The 20,972-nt window shown below is 42.3% G+C and overlaps 1 protein-coding gene across 1 annotated transcript in view; it reads right to left on the bottom strand.

The window, feature by feature from the left end:
* Positions 1 to 12,465, bottom strand: part of kcnj19a (potassium inwardly rectifying channel subfamily J member 19a) — a 30,204-nt gene extending 17,739 nt beyond the window's left edge. The window contains exon 1 of the mRNA XM_010874731.3: positions 11,387 to 12,465. Within this exon, the coding sequence (XP_010873033.1) occupies positions 11,387 to 12,055 (669 nt within the window). The 5' untranslated portion in view covers positions 12,056 to 12,465. The remainder of the gene's footprint in view (positions 1 to 11,386) is intronic.
* Positions 12,466 to 20,972: the final 8,507 nt, after the last annotated feature.

Genomic DNA, 20,972 nt, shown 5'->3' with positions numbered 1-20,972 from the left:
ACTCCCCACGTGCATCATTGAGCCTTGGCCGGCCATGACCCTGTCGCCGGTTCACTACTTTTCCTTCCTTGGACCACTTTTGATAGGTACTGACCACTGCAGACCGGGAACACCCCACAAGGGCTGTAGTTTTGGAGATGCTCTGACCTAGTCGTCTAGTCATCACAATTTGACCCTTGTCAAAGTCGCTCAGATCCTTACGCTTGCCCATTTTTCCTGCTTCTAACACATCAACTTTAAGGACAGAATGTTCACTTGCTGCCTAATATATCCCACCCACTGACAGGTGCCATGTTAACAAGGTTAAGTGTTATTCACTTCACCGGTCAGTGGTCATAATGTCATGGCTGATCAGTGTATTTCACCTACTGAGACCCTTTGTAATGTCTAACATCACACAAACTAAAAGTTAAATCACTACTCACCCCTCACCTTTCACAAACACAAGCTATTATTATGACTTTGTTTCTACTGGAACTGAACTAGCAAATAGTATTTTGCTATAATGCCCATCATAGCAAATAAAGATACATTTCTGTTTTTGGGGTAAAAAACATGTGTTCATCATAAGGTAAATGTGGTCTAAATGGACTATATAATAAAATAAAACTAGTAAATGTTATCATTTATATGAGTGATTAGTTGGTTATGGATGTCAAACACATTTGTTCAGGGCTAAAATATCAATAGTGAGTACTGGGTAATGATTTAACACCCTGGATCAATTTGACCTGATAACATGAGTGGAACCAAAATGTTACTATAACACAAGGGCTAGTTGTGTCTTTCACAAACATGATACCTTCATATGTAAACTGGTTTACCTTAAATTAATATACTTGAGTTCGGCAATATTATTTGCTGTAATATCTGATCTGGGTCTTCTGGAGGATAGAACTGGAATTGCAACCAATTCTGTATGGATTAATTAAAAAAGGTAGATCAATCAATCAATCAAATGTATTTATGAACCCTTTTTACAATAGCAGGTTTCACAAAGTACTTTTACAAAACACCTTAAACCCCAAGGAGCAAACAACAGTAGTGTTGAATCTGATGTTTAAAAATTGTTCCATGATCGATCCATTTAAAATGACATATTTTAATCTGCACCATGGCAAAAAGACCCCTTTTACACATTGGATGAGACTGTTATTAGCCTGCTTGAATTCCATTTAGGATTCAGATTTAGTTTTGATATATATCCTCAGTCAGGATTGTTTGTCCCTGTTATGGTGCTTTTTATTCCTTTCTATGGTGGCTACTGGCTTGCTCCGACTGGTCCTCCACAATGGACATGCTGAAATCCAAACTGCCAATGTGTCTCCGTGTTTCCGAAGTGTTGTTATTCACATTGGAGGATGTTCTCTATTTCTGTGCAAGAGGTGTCAAGAGAAAATACTTCTACAACGGTTTTCTCTCTGCTATTGCCTCGTCTCAGGGTTTTTTATCGCAACCTTCTTGATAATTGGGACAATGTGTCAGCCTCACCACCTACACACACCTCTAACTCTACCTAACACACACACATACACACACACACAGTCCCACCCCTCCACTCAATACTGTATCTGTTTTAGGATCCTCTCATCCTGCCTCCTACCTGCTACTGTACATGAAACTCAAGAGCACTTCCTGTACTTACGGAAAACACACCATAGAGCCCACAAACATCCTCCAATCGGATCTCCCTCGCTCACCTCATCATCAGTAACCACGAGGGACTCTGTCAGGTGTCACACTGTCAGAAGAAGTTTCAATCGCTTACTGTCCCGTCCAATCAGAAGACTGCTACCCACGTGTATAAAGCCTGGTCAGTCCCTACTCCACACGGAAAACTAATGCAAAACATATATGCACATATGGGTAGAGGATTTCTCAACAAACATTTACATATGTGCCCTGAAAATGTTCATGAACAATATAACTTGTATAACGTCTCACAATATTATAATACAATGCATATATTCTATTGTTGAAAAGTATGTGTTAAAATAATGAAATATATGAATATGCAGTACTTAAAGCACTTCTCATCAACACATCATGGAATTTTCCTTCAAGACATTATTTTCCAGAGAATCTCCTTGTTATAGTGAGTTTAACTAATTATCGTTGGCCAAATGGGGAGCAAACCAACATAACCACCAGTCTAGGCCATATTGCATTACATTAATTATTGTGAAAAAGACAATTATTATCTTTTATGAACAAGAGACGATTTGTAAATTTTACAGTACGTATTTACCATAATTTCCAATAAATACATTGCAAAAAGCAAGTAAAGAAACAACTGGTTAGAGTCAGTCATCTTAATTTAATAAGGACCTTTATTCACAGTATCATATAACTGCCAGTGTGTCACAATATAATGATAAATGTTTAGTAAATAAACCAAAGTTTTGACTTTAGTCACTGTCAAGCAGCATATAACACCTTTTTCACTTTTAATATAATGAACACATTTGTACTCCAAGTTTACATTTCAAAAGAGACTCTTTACGAAAACAATATGCATACATTTTAACACAGTATCATGAATGCCATTCCTCTCTGTAAAAGTACTTCAAAGAAACGACTAGATAACATAATAAACACATGACAGGAAACAGTACAAATACGGAAATATGTTAGATAGATGTAAATGCTAAATGCATATTACCAACTATAATTTTGTCGTGTATTTAAGACATATTAAAACCTATTTGAAAATGGCCAAATTCGAATATGTTAATATATGTATGAAATATATGGCCATACATTGGTAAAACATATAATACATATATTAGTATATGTTTAAAAACATATATAGGCTCATATTTAAAATATATGTTTTCGAAATATATGTCAATATATCATACTTCCGTGTGTGGTCACACGTCAGTGAACATCCTCTGGGATGCCAGTGGTATACCACGACACACACACCAAATCCCAATGAGCATACACGTAGAGCCGGGTTGTTGTTATAATAAACTCAGGGGGCCGTCCTTCATGTCTACCGACATGGGGTGGTCGGTCCAGTAAATACCATACACACATCAGCCATTGTTCACTTCTCAGTGGGTTAGAGCTCAGACTGGCTCTGGGCTCTACTGCTTTTTACTTGCCGTCTGTGTCGGTTGAGATTAAATAGACGGATGACTGTATCGCAAAAAGGCGACACGCAAAGCTTCTTATAGACGTCCCTGTGTCTTTGGCACTCAGCTCTCTCCACAAAGCTGAAGAATCAGAGATTCAGTTGTTGGAGCGTTCTCTCAGAACCTCTTTCTCTGTTCAAAATTTAGTTTTTAACCATTTACAGACCTCCACGATATTCTGCAAATGTTATTGATGATTTTGCTGAACTACTCTCTGTTATATCAGTTAATTATAACTAGATTATTATTACAGGGGATTTTAACATCCACATAGATAATAGTACAGACAAAAATGCCAAAACATTTTTGCAATACTTGACACTTTTGATCACACTCAACGTGTGAAAGAGCGTACACACACGCAAGGCCACATTCTAGATCTGGTTATCTCTAAAGGTCTCGATATGTCCTCTGTCATGGTGAAAGACTTGGCCGTGTATCTGGTCATTTCTGTGTTTTTTTTATATTCACTTATCACCCCAAATGTTCCAGTAAACTCTGTTTCTGTTAAGAAAAGGTACATTATGAGAGTACCAATGCTCAGTTTATTGAAGCCATAGCTATCTCTCCAACAATAAGTGCTGAGTCAATTGATGTACTCCTGGATAATTTTAATGCTAAAAAAATGTATGTCATGGATCGTGTTGCACCGGTAAAGGTAAAGAAAACTATGAGCAAACAGAAAACACCATGGAGAACCACCATGATGGTAACCGCCCTGAAAAGAGAATGTAGGAAATCGAAACGTAAGTGGAGGAAAACTTGTATCAAATCTCCCTTTTATATCCAAGATTTCGTGACCTCAAGCAGTCTCTTAGACAAATTTCAGTCAGGTTTCCAACCTCACCACAATACTGAAATGGCCCTGATTAAAGTTTCAAATGATATATGCCTGAATACTGATTCTGATAAAATAACAGTTCTGGTTCTATTAGATCTCAGTGCAGCATTTGATACTGTAGATCATTGAACACTTATAGATAGGCTGGAAAATTGGGTAGGACTTGATTGGTTCAGATCTTATCTAGATGGCCGGAGTTACTTTGTCACCATAGGTAATCATGAATCTGATAGGGTGGCTATGACATGCGGAGTTCCACAGGGATCAGTTATCAGACCGCTTCTGTTCAATCTCTATATGCTACCTCTGGGCCAAATTCTACAAAACAACAACATTAACTACCACAGCTATGCTGATGATACTCAAATATATATGACTCTCGAACCATATGACAACAGCTCAATAGACTCTCTTTGTTACTGTATAGAGCACATAAATACCTGGATGAACCAAAATTGTCTACAATTAAACCAAGATAAAACTGAGATTATTGTGTTTGGCAACAAAAATAAAAGAACAAGTATTAGTAAAGAGCTGGATTCTCGGGCCCTTTATACCAGGGATCAAGTGCATACTCTTGGTGTTTTGATTGACAAAGACCTCACATTTAACAGTCATATCAAAGCGGTCACCAAAACAGCATTCTATCATCTAAAAAATATAGCCAGAATCAAAGGCTTGGTGTCCCAAAAAGACAAAAGCTCATCCATGCTTTTATCTCTAGTAGGGTTGACTACTGTAATGGCCTCTTAACTGGACTCCCGAAAAAGACTGTAAAACAGCTGCAGCTCATTCATAATGCTGCTGCTAGAATGTTAACCAGGACCAAATGAACAGAGCACATCACTCCGGTTCTTAAATCTTTGCATTGGCTTCCAGTCAGTTAAAGAATAGATGTCAAAGTGGTGCTTTTAGTTTATAAATCTCTGAATGGTTTAGGACACAAATACATTTCTGAGATGTTTGCAGAATATAAACTGAGCAGGGCTCTTAGATCAATGAACACAGGTCAGCTAGTAGAGCCCAGAGTCCAAATTAAACATGGAGAAGCTTAGCACTTATGCTGTACAAAACTGAAATAAACTACCAGAAGATCTTAGACGTGCCCCAACCGTATACATTTTTAAATCTAGGTTTAAAAACACTTCTCTTCTCACGTGCCTATGACTGAGCACTTAGACTTAACCACACTGTTTAGCCTTACAGCTTCCCACTTTTAATCGTTAGCCTTACAGCTTCCCACTTTTAATCGTTAGCCTTATAGCTTCCCACTTTTAATCTTTATATGTTTTCTTATTGTATTTTTTATTATTATGATGTATTCATTTGCTTTGATGTTTTCATTTGAGTATTTGTTTTTATGTTATTGTACTTTCATATATTTTTCTTTGTAAAACACATTGAATTGCTTCGATGTATGTGCTATATATAATTGTGCTATATAAATAAACTTGCTTGCTTGCCAAGGAAACCCGCTAACCTTCCTACTGACTGAGCCACACAGACAGGCCATTTTGATTCAGCATTTTTTTTAAGAAGAATTACACACCAAGCTGCCAGTTTGATTCTGGATCCATGCAATGTGTACATACGTGTGTTTTTCCAGAAACTACTCTAATCGCTCTAATCAACCACCCAACCTAAGAAAAAGCCCTTTAGTCCTGTAGTTCTGATCCAGCATGTTGCTTTGAGGAGCCAGGTCTTCTGATTCTTTCTCTGATTGATGCTTATGGCTGTGGACGGACACTAAATGAAATTGATACGGCCTAAAGATGTCCAGTCATCCGAGTCATCTGCAAGCTCCATACTGAGGGCTCTCCAAAGCCCTCATTAGTCAGACAGAAGGCAGAGCGGCAAGCAGGCGAGGGGGGACGTGTCCAGTAGGTGACTGGAGTGGCCCTGGGGTGACAGGCTGCTGTGGACACTCAAGAGGTTGGCTGGAAACACTTTGCGCGGCAGGAGACACAAGGACGACGGAAATCACAGTTTTAATTTGCAAAGAAATACTATCCACTCTGTCTCTTGTCTTGAATCGTGGGTCGAAAAAGAGTAGTTGAGAAGGATCCCAGTGACCACGGTCAAAGTCAAACAACAGGTGACCTTGCTGCTCGCCATCCCCTAGTTATTCCATGAGGAGTCTTATCCAACATGGCTCTGTGAGGAGACTCTCACAGAGCCATGAACCTGCATAAACCCACACTTTTGCCCTGAGGGAGAGATTCATGTTTATAGCTAAGAGTTTATTCATGTCTCCAAGTGTCTATGCAAACACGACCGTATCCATCCATGTTTCACATTCCACTTCAATACCACGATGGGTCACATGACTTCTGTCAGCTGGTTGTGAAATAACAGGTAATACACATTCTTGCCCCACACACTTCATTCTGCCCCACACATTTCCTTCTGCTCCACACACTTAGTCTGCCCCACACACTTCATTCTGCCCCACACATTTCATTCTGCCCCACACACTTCACTCTGCCCCACACACTTCGCTCTGCCCCACACACTTCACTCTGACCCACACATTTCATTCTGCCCCACACACTTCGCTCTGCCCCACACATTTCATTCTGCCCCACACACTTAGTCTGCCCCACACACTTCATTCTGCCCCACACACTTCGCTCTGCCCCACACATTTCATTCTGCCCCACACATTTCCTTCTGCCCCACACACTTCGCTCTGCCCCACACATTTCATTCTGCCCCACACACTTAGTCTGCCCCACACACTTCATTCTGCCCCACATACTTCGCTCTGCCCCACACATTTCCTTCTGCCCCACACACTTTGCTCCGCCCCACACATTTCATTCTGCCCCACACACTTAGTCTGCCCCACACACTTCATCCTGCCCCACACACTTCGCTCTGCCCCACACATTTCCTTCTGCCCCACACACTTCGCTCTGCCCCACACATTTCATTCTGCCCCACACATTTCCTTCTGCCCCACACACTTTGCTCTGCCCCACACACTTCATTCTGCCTCCCACCCTTCACACCTCATGGCTCCCTTTACTACCTCAGATTATAATGTGTGATGAGTGGTAAGGCGTAAGTGTCAACACTGCCTCGGAATGGGGATGTGATGGTGTGTGTGTGTGTGTGTGTGTGTGTCCAGAAACCATGAAGAGGCACACAAATAGAAAGTATTTAGCACATCAGACGTCTCTGAGGATCAATGTCTTCAAGGCCAACCTTAAGCCCTCTGCAGCTTCCAAAGCCCACATTAATAACTGCATATCTTCTCTCATTAGAAAGGAGGAATGGAAATCTATCTCAGTGCTGGTACCACCCCTCCCCCCTCAACTACTGCTGTCAATGAAGCGCAACCCTGAGAAGAACTGAAGAGAAATATTTTGAATAAAACCTAACCTCTTACTTGGTATAGACATCAGCCATTGATTTATTCTCTCTCTTTTGTTGCCTTCATCAACCCCTTTCACTCTGTGCATTTTTATTATTTCTGTTTCTTTAGTTCCCTGGTCTTTAGCTGTGTCTCTGGTGTATGTCGATATGGGAGCGTAAAGTGTTCCGGCAGGATTCTAGGGTTCTGCCGGGGTCTGTCAGCGTTCTGCGGGGGTTTGCTGGGGGTCTATCAGAGCTCTGCAGGGGTTCTGCCGGGGATTTGGCTGGGGTCTGCCGGGGAACTGTTGGGGTCAGCCGGGGTTCTGCAGGGGGTCTGTCAGGGTTCTGCAGGGGTTCTGTCAGAGTTCTGCAGGGGGTCTGTCAGGGTTCTGCCAGGGTTCTGCAGGGGGTCTGTCAGGCGTCTGCCGGGGAACTGACAGGGTCTGTCAGGGTCTGCTAGGGTTCTGAAGGGGGTCTGCCAGGGTTCTGTCGGGGGTCTGCCAGGGTTCTCTCTGGGTTTATCAGGCCTTGCTGCCAGTACCATCTCCGGGCTTGGAGGCTGTCGGACGACGGTGTGACAGTGGCACTGATTGGTCGTGTCCATGCCCAGTGAGGTGGCACTGCACTCCGCTGACCTACAGTAATCAGCCACGCCACTTTAGCAGTGTTGCGTTGCACAAGGGTATGTTGAACAACATTTGCGCCCTGAACAATAATCAAGCAACCAGGCTGCCAGCAATCAGGACCTAATTTAACAAAGAGCAGACAATCACGGCTCTGCCAGAGTCACAGAGCCAGCCCAATCATCCAGCGGAAATCGTACAAATTCACGGCTGCTGCTGGCGGAATTGGCCCGGCTGCTGGGGGTCCGGTGGTAGGTTGTGCAACGGTTGGTGGGTTGCTATGAAGCGTTGCGGTCCTGACTGAAATGAGACATTGACAAAAAATTACAGACATGGGCCCAGGGAGTGGACTGACCCAGCTACACCGTCACATAAACCCAAACAGGAGTCATGTCAACACCACCTATCCCTTCTCTCATGTCTGTTACAAACCCCTGCATGAGCAGCTGTCTCACACACAGACATACACACAAAGACACACACAGACACACACCTGTGTTCACACACTGTGCACAGAGTAGTGTTGACAGCTTGTCTGCCAGTGATGGGACCTTACAGAAGAATGAACACAGGAGTTCATCAGAACTTGTCTTGTCTCAAATCCATGCTGGGCTGTATTTTCCCAATTGGTGTTAGAAGTTCTAGCAGTTTTCATAATAAGACAGGTCATGGCATTATGATATGCTATGATGAACGTATGGTAATATTTATAGGGAGGTGAAGATAGTATACATTTAAAACCTGCAGCATATTGTGGGTGGCTGTTTGGGGATGGGAGTACTGGAAACGGATAGGGACAAGTCAACAGTGCCCCCATCCTGCCTCTATTAGTACTGCAATAAAGGATCTTGTAATAGTTCACTTAAAAAATTGCATTATACCTCTGCGGACATTTCCTGACTACAATTAATTGTAACTTATCAACTTAAATTCATGTAAAACAGCTTATCATTAGTTTTATCATTATTTCACGCATACACGTTTTTCCAAAATAGTAAGGATCATTTGTAAATGTTCTGACCAACATTGAAAATGTTTGGGGGTGCTTGGAAGTTTTGTGGGCAACAATACGGATGAGTGTGTGCAACAACACCGAAAAGTGTGGGCTACTGCACCAAAGAGTGTGGGCTTCAACACCAAAGAGTGTGGGCTTCAACACCAAAGAGTGTGGGCGACAATACAAAAGAGTGTGGGCTACAACACCGAAGAGTGTGGGCTACAATACCGAAGACTTTGGGCAACAATACTGAAGAGTGTGGGCTACAGTACTGAAGAGAGTGGGCTACAATACTGAAGAGTGTGGGCTACAATACTGAAGAGTGTGGGCTACATGGATGATCCACTTCAGAGACTGAGATAGCAGGAGAAGAGAGGGGGTGGCATTCATACATGTTAGTCGTTTTGGTCAGAGAGAAGGTGAGTGGGGTACTCACCTAACCTGCTCTCTGTGTGGGTGACTCTCCTAACCTGCTCTCTGTATGGGGGCCTCTCCTAACCTGCTCTCTGTGTGGGGGACTCTCCTAACCTGCTCTCTGTGTGGGGGCCTCTCCTAACCTGCTCTCTGTATGGGGGCCTCTCATTACCTGCTCTCTGTGTGGGGGACTACTAATCTGCTCTCTGTGTGGGGGAATCTCTTAACCTGTTCTCTGCGTGGGGGACTCTCCTAATCTGCTCTCTGTGTGGGCGGGACTCTCATAACCTGCTCACACTAACTCTGCCATAGAGAAGCAATACACTGCCAAGGTTCTGGGTCTGTGCTTGAGCCCTATTCAATTATTGCACAGGCTAAATCAATCAACACAATATTCCTCTGGTTGATGACCAGCCGGTAGGTGTGCTGCATTCCAGCTGCTTCGGTGAATGTTGTGCCCTGGAGGCTGAGAGGTTGAGGTTCAGCCTGGCAACGTTAAGTCAATGTTTCAAAAATAAGGCTGAGCTGTGATTACTGTGGACTGGTGCTCTGACGTCACAAAATAAACTATAGATTGATCAGCACCCAAAGAACAGCTGTATCTACAGGGACCATTGTCAAAATGTGGGCTATTCTCTTTTAAAAAGGTAATGTGCTACATTTTACTATAAACGTCAAATGTAGCAGTTCAGCCTGTGCACCAAGGGGACTGCCTCTTCGGGAGTGCCAAGCTGTGAAAGTGATGTGGCGGGGTTCACCCTGCCTCTCTCTGTTGTCCTATCTCCAGCTCTCTCAACTCTCTTTCCTTCTCTCTCCCTCTCTCTTCATCTCTCTGTCTATCCATTTCTACCTCTCTGTCTGTTTTTCTGTTGTTCTCCCATACTCTCTGGCTGTATATATACTTATTATGTTGAACCATGCTCAATGTGATGTGCTGATGTGTTCACACAAGGGAACACAGCCATAAACAAGCTCAAATAATCTTGCTGTTCTTGTTTGTGTGTGTTTGTATTTGTGTATGTGTTTTTTTATTTATGTGTTTGTGTGTATCCCTAGAAACCCAGTCCTTTTCTGATTTTAGTTTATTCTGGTATACTACTTCTGTGGAGTCCTTTTAAAACGCTACAACACAAATCAGACATAACTACATACATGTGAAGACAAGATGCATTAACAGGCTCTCCTTTGCCCCGATTAATGATATTTTCTCCACTTCTAGCCTGACATCATGCTTGATCGGTGTGCGTGCATGCGTATACTGCTTTGTGACGAATGATGATTTGATTCTCTGTGTTTCCTGGCTGGAGGTTTTACTGTCAAAAGCCGAACCTGAGAGCCCTACTGTCTGTCAATTAAACCACCGTGTCCTGCAATTAAACCACCTGCTCCTCTAAATGTCACTGGCTGAAGGGTGACTGATGTCGGTCACACTGGGGCTGCTCCACCCAGAGCCTCTCTCCCCTTTTCCGGGAACATCTCCATCTCTGTTTCTCCACCCTGACAACCCACTCAGCATCCATTCAACCGTCTCTCTCACTCTCTTCCTCACCAGGCACCGAATATGGTGACACAATACATGTCAAGCCTTTTTTGTTAAAAACAAGGCACAAGGTGGTGGACTAAGACCTGCGTAAAGTTAGGCTTGGAAACATCTAAGTGAGGATTTGACCTATAGGTGAAACCCGCCATGCCATGCAATTGCAGTGTTTCTATTGTACATGCTGTATATCCCTTAAGCTCAGTCAGTCAACATCCCAATCTTAGGTTTGCCACCCACACATTCATTATAGGAGCAGGACTTGAAGCAGGACTTCACCTATATCCCAATGAAATAATGTGTATGAACACAATACACGACAACCAGTTACGCAAATTAGCGCGTAAGATATTGGCATTTCGTGCATGTGCATTTTACTTCTCCCAAACATGAGGCTTTTTGCAGACAATTATGGCTAGATGATATAATGGTTAGATCCCAGTGGCAAAGAGTTCAGCTGGCGCTGGTCTGCCTTACCTTTATGAGTTTGCACCTGATCTGCGCTGACACCATATGGCTATTACGCAGGTTGCCCACGCGGAACATGAGGCACAGCTTGCCGTCGCGCTGCGAGATCACGGCGTCTTGGCTAAACATGAGTGTCTCGGCGCGCTTCTTGGGCTGGGACATTTTAATGAACATGCAGCCGATCAGAAAGGCGTCCACGATGGACCCCAGCAGCGACTGGAACAAGAAGAGGATGATGCCCTCAGGACACTTCTCCGTGATGTAGCGGTAGCCGTAACCGATGGTGGCCTCCGTCTCTATGAAGAATAGAAAAGCGGAAGGGAAGTTGTAAACGTTGGCCACGCACGGAGTGTAAGAAGAGTCGCGGCCATGGTTGATGTCCCCTCTGATGTAGGCTATGATCCACCACATAGAAGCCATGACCAGCCATGCTACTGTGTAGGTCAAAACGAAAATAAGCAAGTTCCATCGCCACTTGAGATCCACTAAGGTGGTGAAAAGGTCGGATATGTACCGACTGGTTTCCCCGCCTAAGTTCCCGTGCTGCACGTTGCATCGACCGTTCTTTTCAACGAACCGCTGGCGTTTCTTTTTGACAGGCGCAGAAAAGGTGGCTGTGTCACGGTTTGTATTAACTACCTGATAGTCTTCTCCAAATTTCCTCCGTAGTGCGGCCATAACTATACAGAGTTCCTTTGAAGTAAAAAATAATCTATATATGTCACTTGAAGCGTTGATCCATCCCTTTGTTCATGTTTTCTTTGTTTCACAAATACTTGTTATCTGCAGTGCGTAAAGGGCTCCATGGCTGATAACGCGCTGCGCAAGGATGGGTATTCTATCCAAAGAGGGAACGCTTTAAGAATGCTTGTAACCTACTATCACCATTTACAATCTCTAAAGAAAAGTAGTTAATGTACTGGTGTGCCATAAGCAAATGATGGTACGCTTGCTCTCCACCCAATATGCATACGAAATAGACGAGTGCGGTTTGAATAGGCTACAGTCTCCACAACAGACATGCCCACTCCGAAAGCTAGTATAAGAGACTGAGGATAAAAAAAAATGCTAATATTCCATCCTGCGTCTTGTGGGTTGTCTAGGATAAAAGAGGGAGGCGCGCGTGTCTCTGTGTTTTATGTGTGCGCGAGTGAGTGTGTGAGAGAGAGAGCGAGTGACAGAGAGAGAGAGGAGTAGTTTGGGAGCCAAGGTACAGTATTTACAAATATTAATTTAACTGTGAACATAGACCTGTAACTGATGTGGGCCTATAGTCCTTTTTTAGGTGGCATGTATTTGATAGGCTATATTTGTCAGGTTTTATACGTTTCCTTCATCAGAAATTGTATAATTACTACATGTAATCTAAAAAAAATAATTGTGGGTGGCAGGGGTTATATATTTCCCTATCAGTCTACTGCGGCAGCCGTTTGAAACTCGTGGTCTCAGCTCTCAAGTTACACATTGCCACCTGGCGGACAAAAACACACGTACAATCACAGGAGATTAAATATTCAGCCAGGTCTACAGACCTCCGAGTCCTCTGATTTAGTCAGGGGTTTAGAATTAAGGGGGACCCTGCCAATATTACAGACAAGTCAACGTGACCCCATTGGAAAGTCAACGTGATCATAATGTGTTACTAAACACACATAAATATGTTACACCAGGTAAACTAAATTAAATCTGATGGATTTACGTCTATGGTTTGTAGTTACTCTCATGCATCAGAATGGTATTAGGAAGTTCATGAAAACATCAGAAGATCAAGTAATGAATGGAAAAGACATGCATTGTTTTGAATTAATGTCCATTTTAACCCGTCTTCCACTGCATTTTGAAAAATGTTGATTACTCTGCATGCTCTGTGACTGAGACATTACTTTGAAGGATATCAGAAGGAAATTAAGTGTTTATTATTTTTATTCAATTTTGCAGCAACTATTGCCACAGCTCCTATTTTAAATAATTCATTATTTAAAATAATGAGCAATTACATACGTAGCGCTAGGCTAGGTTCCCGCGGAGAAGCTTCTGTTGATTAAAACATACTCCAGGTCCTTTTCAGCCATGTCCCGGAGGACGTTTTAAAAACGTCGGGTGGCTGGGGCCTTCAGTTGACACTCTTCGGCAATCAGCCCAGCACAAAGGAGGGTATTGTGGCGGTTGAAGTCTACTCAATCCCTGTGTAAATGCTCCAATCACTCCCGCCAGTCCACTGCGGCATTGACTTTCATTGAATTTCACAACCGTCTGTCTGTCTGTCTGTCTGTTTATTTATGCTGTCTAGATCTTTTTATCAGGGATACTGATGTCACTCCCTGTATATTGTATTTTCTCCCATTTTAAATCCTGTTAGTACACCGCAGCATAGACTTCAATTTCATAACCGTCTCGAGATCTCGGTTGGTCTGTCTATTTTATTAATACAGTATTTGTCCTTTTAACTGGGCTACACTTATCACACTCTGCAAAATATATATTTACCCTTTTTATATCAGAGTTATATGATCTATCTTTTTTTGTGTCTATTTTGTGAATTATGTACTTTTTATGTTGCGTTTCTGTGTAACACAGAGAAGGATGGCTGGATGTCTCGATCCAAGCGCAGAGCGCAGCACATACATTTTTAGAATCCTACAATATACAAATACACCTTTTTCTTTCCTTTCCAAAAAAGTCGAAAAGGAAGGATTTGAGTGATGGTTAAAATTAAGCGACCACTGCAAATTGAAGGCTTCTGTTCCTCACTCAAAACATGCCTTTTCAACTTTTTTGGAAAGAAGGGCAGGCAGAATGTCGCGGGGTATCAAAGCAGGCACAGGTCAGGATATTGAAATAGATTTTTACACTTTTCTAAGACAACCAGATATAATCTGTGCCCCCTCAGGTTTGTTGTTCAGTGCCAGCAGGGTCTGCTAGGCACTGAACAGCATTCTGGGCGTCAGCATACATACTTTGGAAACAAAGTGTTTCTAGTGGCAGTATTGTCTCCCAGTGGCAGGATGGTCTCCCAAAACAAAAACTGGAACAGAAACAAAGACTGTTTTACCAAGTGGTTCTGCCGAGTTGTTCAAGGAAGGAAAGAGAGGAAGGCACCACACCAATTTCACTGTGCATAAGGTTATTTTCAGAATAATCTAATTGTGCACATTTGCATCTTTGTCAACAGCACTGGGTGTTTTCTCTTTGTGTGGCCGTAACACAAATAATCTTGTGTTCCATGTTAGAACAACGCATGTGTTGTTCCTGGTCTCCAACTGCATTTGGAACTGTTGATGTCCTGTCCACAAAGTTAGGTTAATCCAAGCCCGTTAATCCAAGCCCGTGCTGCCTTTCATAACCACGACTCCATTGACTCCATTGACGTGCTCGTGCTCTGTCATTGATTAATTTCTTTCCACCTGTTTCTTTCGCCTCTTCTACTCTTTAGACATAACCTTTTCAACCCTGCTCTTACAAGGAAGCCAATGAGCTTGACCCATTTCCTGCCCGTAGGCTTGAGAACATTACCATACATTACCATACATTACCATACTTCAGCAAGCTAGTAGGTTTACCCATTTTATTCATCCTAGTCTTTATGGGACTTGTAATATCTCACAAAAGGTGAGTCTGTTAATGTAGCAGGCCCTGTAGAGCCCTCCTGTAGACCTGTTCTGTCTTACAGAATGCAGCATGCTTACAGGAGTGGGCTTCGGGCAGCTGAGCGAAAATGCACTGTAAAATGTACTGTAACCCACCATATCATGGCAAAAAGTACGCCCCCTGAAAAGTTGTCTTTTGTTTTCTTACATATTTGGACATATGGATGTGAACTCTTCACTTCAAGAATTGGCGTACCTTTATCTGTTACTGACAGATAAAGGTACGCCAATTTAACAAATGACACTGAAAGATTACTATTCACTGTGGATTACGTTTTCACATGACTATACAACCTTATTGACTACAAATATTATTTTCACTATAAGAGTGCTTATAGTTATTTTTTCACTAGGCCTACCAAGTGCACCTCAACAATGTTCTGCCGAAACCTTTCTAATCATTGTACTATTGTCTGTCTGCCCACACGCAAAACTCATGCAAAACTTATACATCAACACATCAAAAAGGTGCAGTGGTCTCTTAATTTTTTCCAGAGCTGTATAATACTTCCGTGTGGGTGTAAACAGTACCTCAGTCAAACACCCTCCTCTTACAATTCCCAGTTGTTTGCTACAGAGGTGCTACAGCCATTGAATTAGCTGAGCTGATCCAGCGCAAACTCTGGCATACGGCAACAGACTTCAAAAGCAGCCCTGGCTACTCTTTAGGGAAACTAAGAGCTAGTGTGCTCAGTCAATTAGGAAAGGAAAGACAGACAGTCCACCATGCTGCCTGCACTGCTGCTCATTTTCCCTCAAAGCTCCCCATGTTTCTCCTCTCATCCAGTTCAGGTGGATGTAGTGCGGAAGGAGCTGCAAAATTTGAAACTTTACAAATTAGCTATGCTCTGGAATCTTTGGCTTCCTTCAGAAGCTTTCTGCCTCTGTAATCACAGCCCCTACTGTCTGTCTGTCAAAACTCCCACTACAGAGTTCTGACATCCCCCAAGATTTGCAGACTGCAGCTGACCTTGTCCTGTGTAAAAGGTGGGACAAGCTAAGACCAAACAGTTATGGGCCAGTGACATTCCTGCTCTATATATGTAACAATTCTGAACGTCTGGTAAACAAACAGTCAACCCACCATTGTCAGACCAACCAAGACGTCTCGGTGATGCAGCCAGGATTTAGGAGTTGGACAAGGGTGTACTCAGTAACACTAAGTATCCTAAATTATGTAATATCTGCTACAGCAAGTAGTAATATACAGCTCCGGAAAGAAAGAGACCACTGCAACTTTTTATTTCCTTTCCAAAAATGTAGAGAAGGAAGGTTTTGAGTGAGGAACTGAAGGGTTAAAATTAAGAGACCACTGCAAATTGAACGTTTCTGTTGCACACTCAAAACTTTCCTTTTCAACTTTTTTGGAAAGGAAAGAAAAAGGTGCAGTGGTCTCTTAAATGTTTCCGGAGATGTATATTTGGTTTTAGTGATCTAGCTGAAGCCTTTGACTCAAACCATCATTAAATCGTAATCAACACATTGAGGCAACCTTAGTTTCTCAAGAATTAGGTGTGTAAATTCTGAGGGTCTGCTCTCTAAACCACTGGCTGTTTCAGAAGAGTTGCTCAGGGTTGCATTCCCGGGTAAACCATATTCTATGTGTAATGTTGCCTTTGCTGCCAGTTACTTCCATATCTACCATTATGCAGACGACATAAACGTGTGTACATGTGGCCCCACATTGAACTGTCCTTTGACCACCCTTCTATTCAGCCTCAACATACGGCGAAGTGGGTCTTCCTAAACATCCAACAGTGTACTATGTACTTCTCAATTCCAGTCAGACAAAATGTATGCTTTTCACTCAGAACCAACCCCCTATCTGCCTACCGCATGAATATTCTCACCTTAAATGTATATGAGTTAGAATATGCCAGCACCATTGTATTTGATTGGATTGTTCACTCTGGTTCCAGGCCCATATCAACCCCCCGGTCTAAAATGTTATCCAGAACTGGCTTCCTGTTTCACAGTAAAATGTCCTTCACCCACGCTGCCAAATAAACCCTTGCAAAAATTAACAACATTTGCGAGTTTGCTACTAATGCTGCTCGCGCCTCAATATCTGTCAATCCAATAGAAATCCAATTCCGGTAGACACGGCAAACTACTCACCCCTAAAGTCAGCATTTACCTTCACCAGTAATTATTTTCAGTCCCATGCCACCAATGTTTGTAACGATTGCAAAATACTCTCCAACTTTCATCACTGCTTTCATCTTTGACTACATATTTTCTGCGCTGCTATCTGTTCATTCCACCTTTGAAGCTCCTGCTCCATTTTATTTACAGAGGCTTCGGAAAGTAGTCAAACCCTTCACTTTCTTCACATTCTGTTGTGTAATGTACTTCATTTATAATTTATTATCTACACATAATGACAATAGGAAAACATGTTTTCAGACGTTTGTGCCAATGTATTTGAAAATAAAAAACTGACATATCTCCTGTACATAAGTATTCAGGCCTTTCATTCAGTAATTTCTAGAAACGCCATCACAGCTTTGAGTGTTCATGGTTTATGTTTCCAGCAGCTTTGCCCACCTCCATTTTGGCAGTCTCTTCCATTCTTCCTTGTAGATCCTCTCCAGCTCTGTCAGATTGAGCATTGGAGAACAGGATAAACAGGTCTCCACACAAATGTTCAATGGTGTTCAAGTCCAGACTGGCTGGTCCATTTGAGGACAGTCACAGACTTGTCCCATAGCCACTCCAGCGTTGTTGTTGTGCTGAAAACTGTACCATCCCCAAGGCTGAGGTCATGTGCGCTCTGGATCATGTTTTCTTCAAGGACTCTTCTGTATTTTGCTCTGTTCATCCTTCCCTCAGTCCTGACCTGTCTCTCAGTTACCTTCCCGACAAAGGCTTTTTTGCCTGGTTGTTTAGTGTGTTATTTTGTTGGATTACAAGACACTCAGGGTAATTCCAAACCAAGGAGCAAGATACAACTCTTAAATATTATATTTATAAAGTGAGTACTATGAAAACACTATTCCAGGGGCAATAATGTCAACTTGCATAACAAGCAGACATTGTCTTGATTTTTTTGAATTTGATCAAAAGAAGAGGGCTATTCCACAAAGACACAGGAGTGAAGCCCCAGAAACCCAGGCCTAACAACACCACTGGCCTTGACATAATTCCATCTCAAAGGTCGGCAGAGATTTCTTCATGGCTTAGCTTTTGCTCTGACGTGGGGGAGCTTGTATAGACAGGCATGTCCCTTTCTACATTTTGTCCAATCAATTAAATTTGCCACAGGTGGAATCCAATGAAGTTCTAGAAACATCTCTTGGATGATCACAGGATGCATCAGAGATCATTTTGGAGTGACATGGAAAAGTGTCCACTTACTTATGTACAAGAGGTATATCATAATTTCATGTAAGATCAGTTTGGATTGGAATGTGTCTGACCCCTGATAGGGCCACTCCCTGATGAATTCAGTCCGGCACAATATGGGTGTACCTAATGAGGTCACTGAGTTAATATCCCAACAATATTGAAGAACAGGACAGTCTGTCGCAGTTTGTGTATGTGTGCATTAAATGCATATTGACAGTATGTCTGCAGTCTAGTGAGAGACCTTTGCTGTATTCCCAAGTAAAAGAAAGGATGTGATCTGGGAGGACCTTATCAATGTAATTGTTCTCTTTACTACTCCAAGAGTCCAGGCATGTTAGAGGCTATGCTGAGACAAACGTAACACAGCATAGTCCTTCCCAAACGAAAGTGGTTCTTTCTACGCAACTCAGCCATCTTATTAACCTAAAACCTCCGTCAGAGGTTGGACATTTGACATTGCTATTCGTGCACAGTTTTCCTCCCTTCCAGCGCTGACTTTGCTGATAGCCACTTCATTCAGTTAAAATAATGCTTTTTAAGACTCGGTTGTGAGTTGCTCCCTAATGGGAGGTGCCCTTATGCTTCAGTCGTAAACGTAGCAGATCCATCAAATGGGGAAACTAGAGAATAAACAGAATTAAAATGATCCCTTTCATCCTTTATTGTCTTACACTCCAACAAGGCCTGTTTTTAGAATCTGAAGGGAGGGGGCAGAGAGAGAAAGGGAGTCATTTGACAGAGACACAAATTAATTCTCTGTCGCAATAATGCAATTGTCCGTTACTGGTATTAACGGGCCCGCAAGGAGATGCCAAGTTGTTTCACTTCAGCCTGTCACCTCATCTGGGATTGCCAGCTAACTTTCTAGTAACCTACAACCCAGACAGAAAATGGACGCGTGTGCGCTGGTGTTCAAATGAAATGAGAATGTGTCCCCAAAGGTTAGACACGCAACAGATGTTTTCATCCGGATCCTGTTATGTTTAGGCCCATGTTGATAACAGGTACCTGGGTCACAGACTAAGATGTTGACAAGGTAGCAAGTTCCAAAGAATACCAGGATCCATTCCCAGTGTTTAATTAGTCAGGGCCTGATTAGATTCTCAATGTACTTTTGCTTTGTGTCCAGATCTCCGTTAACTCTTCAAGGGGCAGCATGCTTTTATTCCTCGGGTCTACACCAAAACATGAAACCAGCTGAACACAGATAAGCAGTGACAAACATTTTGAATAAGATCATTACAACCTGAAGAATGAGAATATGTTTGTGTGTGTTTGGACCTTTGGAGTGTATGTATGTATGTGTGTGTTTATTACTTTCCTCTGAGACTGAATACTGCCAGACTGACTAGACAAATTTCCTGCCTAACTCTCCAGATAATATAGCGATGAGGCTATCAAATAAGCACATTCATTTCCATTGTAGATGTATGCATTTCATTGATTGGCTAGATGAAAACTGTATTAAATGCATCAATCAGAAATGATGTAGCGGATTTATATAAATAGAAGGCTTTTTTTCTTCACCAGCTCCCACTGTGTGTGTGTGTATGTGTGTGCGTGTGTGTGCGTGTGTGTGTAAATATTAATGTGACTTTCCATTAACTACTCTAAACACCACTGTTGGGGAAGCTACTTTGAAGTTTATGAAGCTATTTCACTCTGAAAAAGTATTTGCCCCCCAGGTTGTTTTCGTTTTTTACGTATATCAAATCTTAATCCGAAACCTCATAAAGAAGCAAACCAATAGCCCCATGTGGAAAAGTGATTGCCCCCTTAAGCTCTATAACTTGGTGTCCCACCTTTAGCAGCAATGACCTCAACCAAACCCTTTCCTAAATTTTAATCAGTCACACACATCTCAGTAAAGTCATTTTGGCCCACTCTTCCGTGCAGAGCTGCTTCCATTCAACGACATTAGTGGGATATTGAGCAGGAACTCAATTATAGTTCCTGCCACTACATTTTAATTGGCTTTAGGTCTGAACATTGATTAGTCCATTCCAAAATTGTATTTGTTTGCTTATAAGCCATTCTCATGTAGACTTGCTTGTGTATTTTGGAACCATTTTCTTGCTTAAAGGCCCAGGCGACTTGAGCTTCATCTCACGGACAATTGACCTGACAGTTCCCTTTAGAATTCCCTGATACAGAGCAAAATGCAGGAACCAAGGAGATGGTTTCTTCAATAGAAACATTTTGACCAGGTCCTGAGGCAGGAAAAGCATTTCTCACACCATCACCACCACAACCTCCCCCACCTCCACCACCATGGTGACCATTGATACGGGGTCAGTAATATGGAATGCAGTGTTTGGTTTAAGCAGATGTAATGGGGGCCATGTTGTCCAAAATGCACCATGTTTTTCTGTCCACAGAAAATTTTTCTAGGGGTTTTGACTAGTCTTAACCACTGCATTTTGACACCCTTAAGCTAACATTCTGAACAGGATACACAGAAATTGTAAAAAAAAAAAAAAGAAAACACAAAAGTTTTTAGTGTATTATAAAGGGGCAAATTAACACACAGGATTATTGTTTCGCTCAAACCATTAGGTGCCAGCATTTGTTTTTGTGACAATATATCTTGAGGAAACAGA

The sequence above is a fragment of the Esox lucius genome, chromosome 11, assembly GCF_011004845.1.
Source record: "Esox lucius isolate fEsoLuc1 chromosome 11, fEsoLuc1.pri, whole genome shotgun sequence".
Lineage (NCBI taxonomy): Eukaryota > Metazoa > Chordata > Actinopteri > Esociformes > Esocidae > Esox > Esox lucius.
The sequence above is the reverse complement of the archived record's forward strand: the minus strand, read 5'-3'. Positions and strand labels throughout refer to the sequence as shown.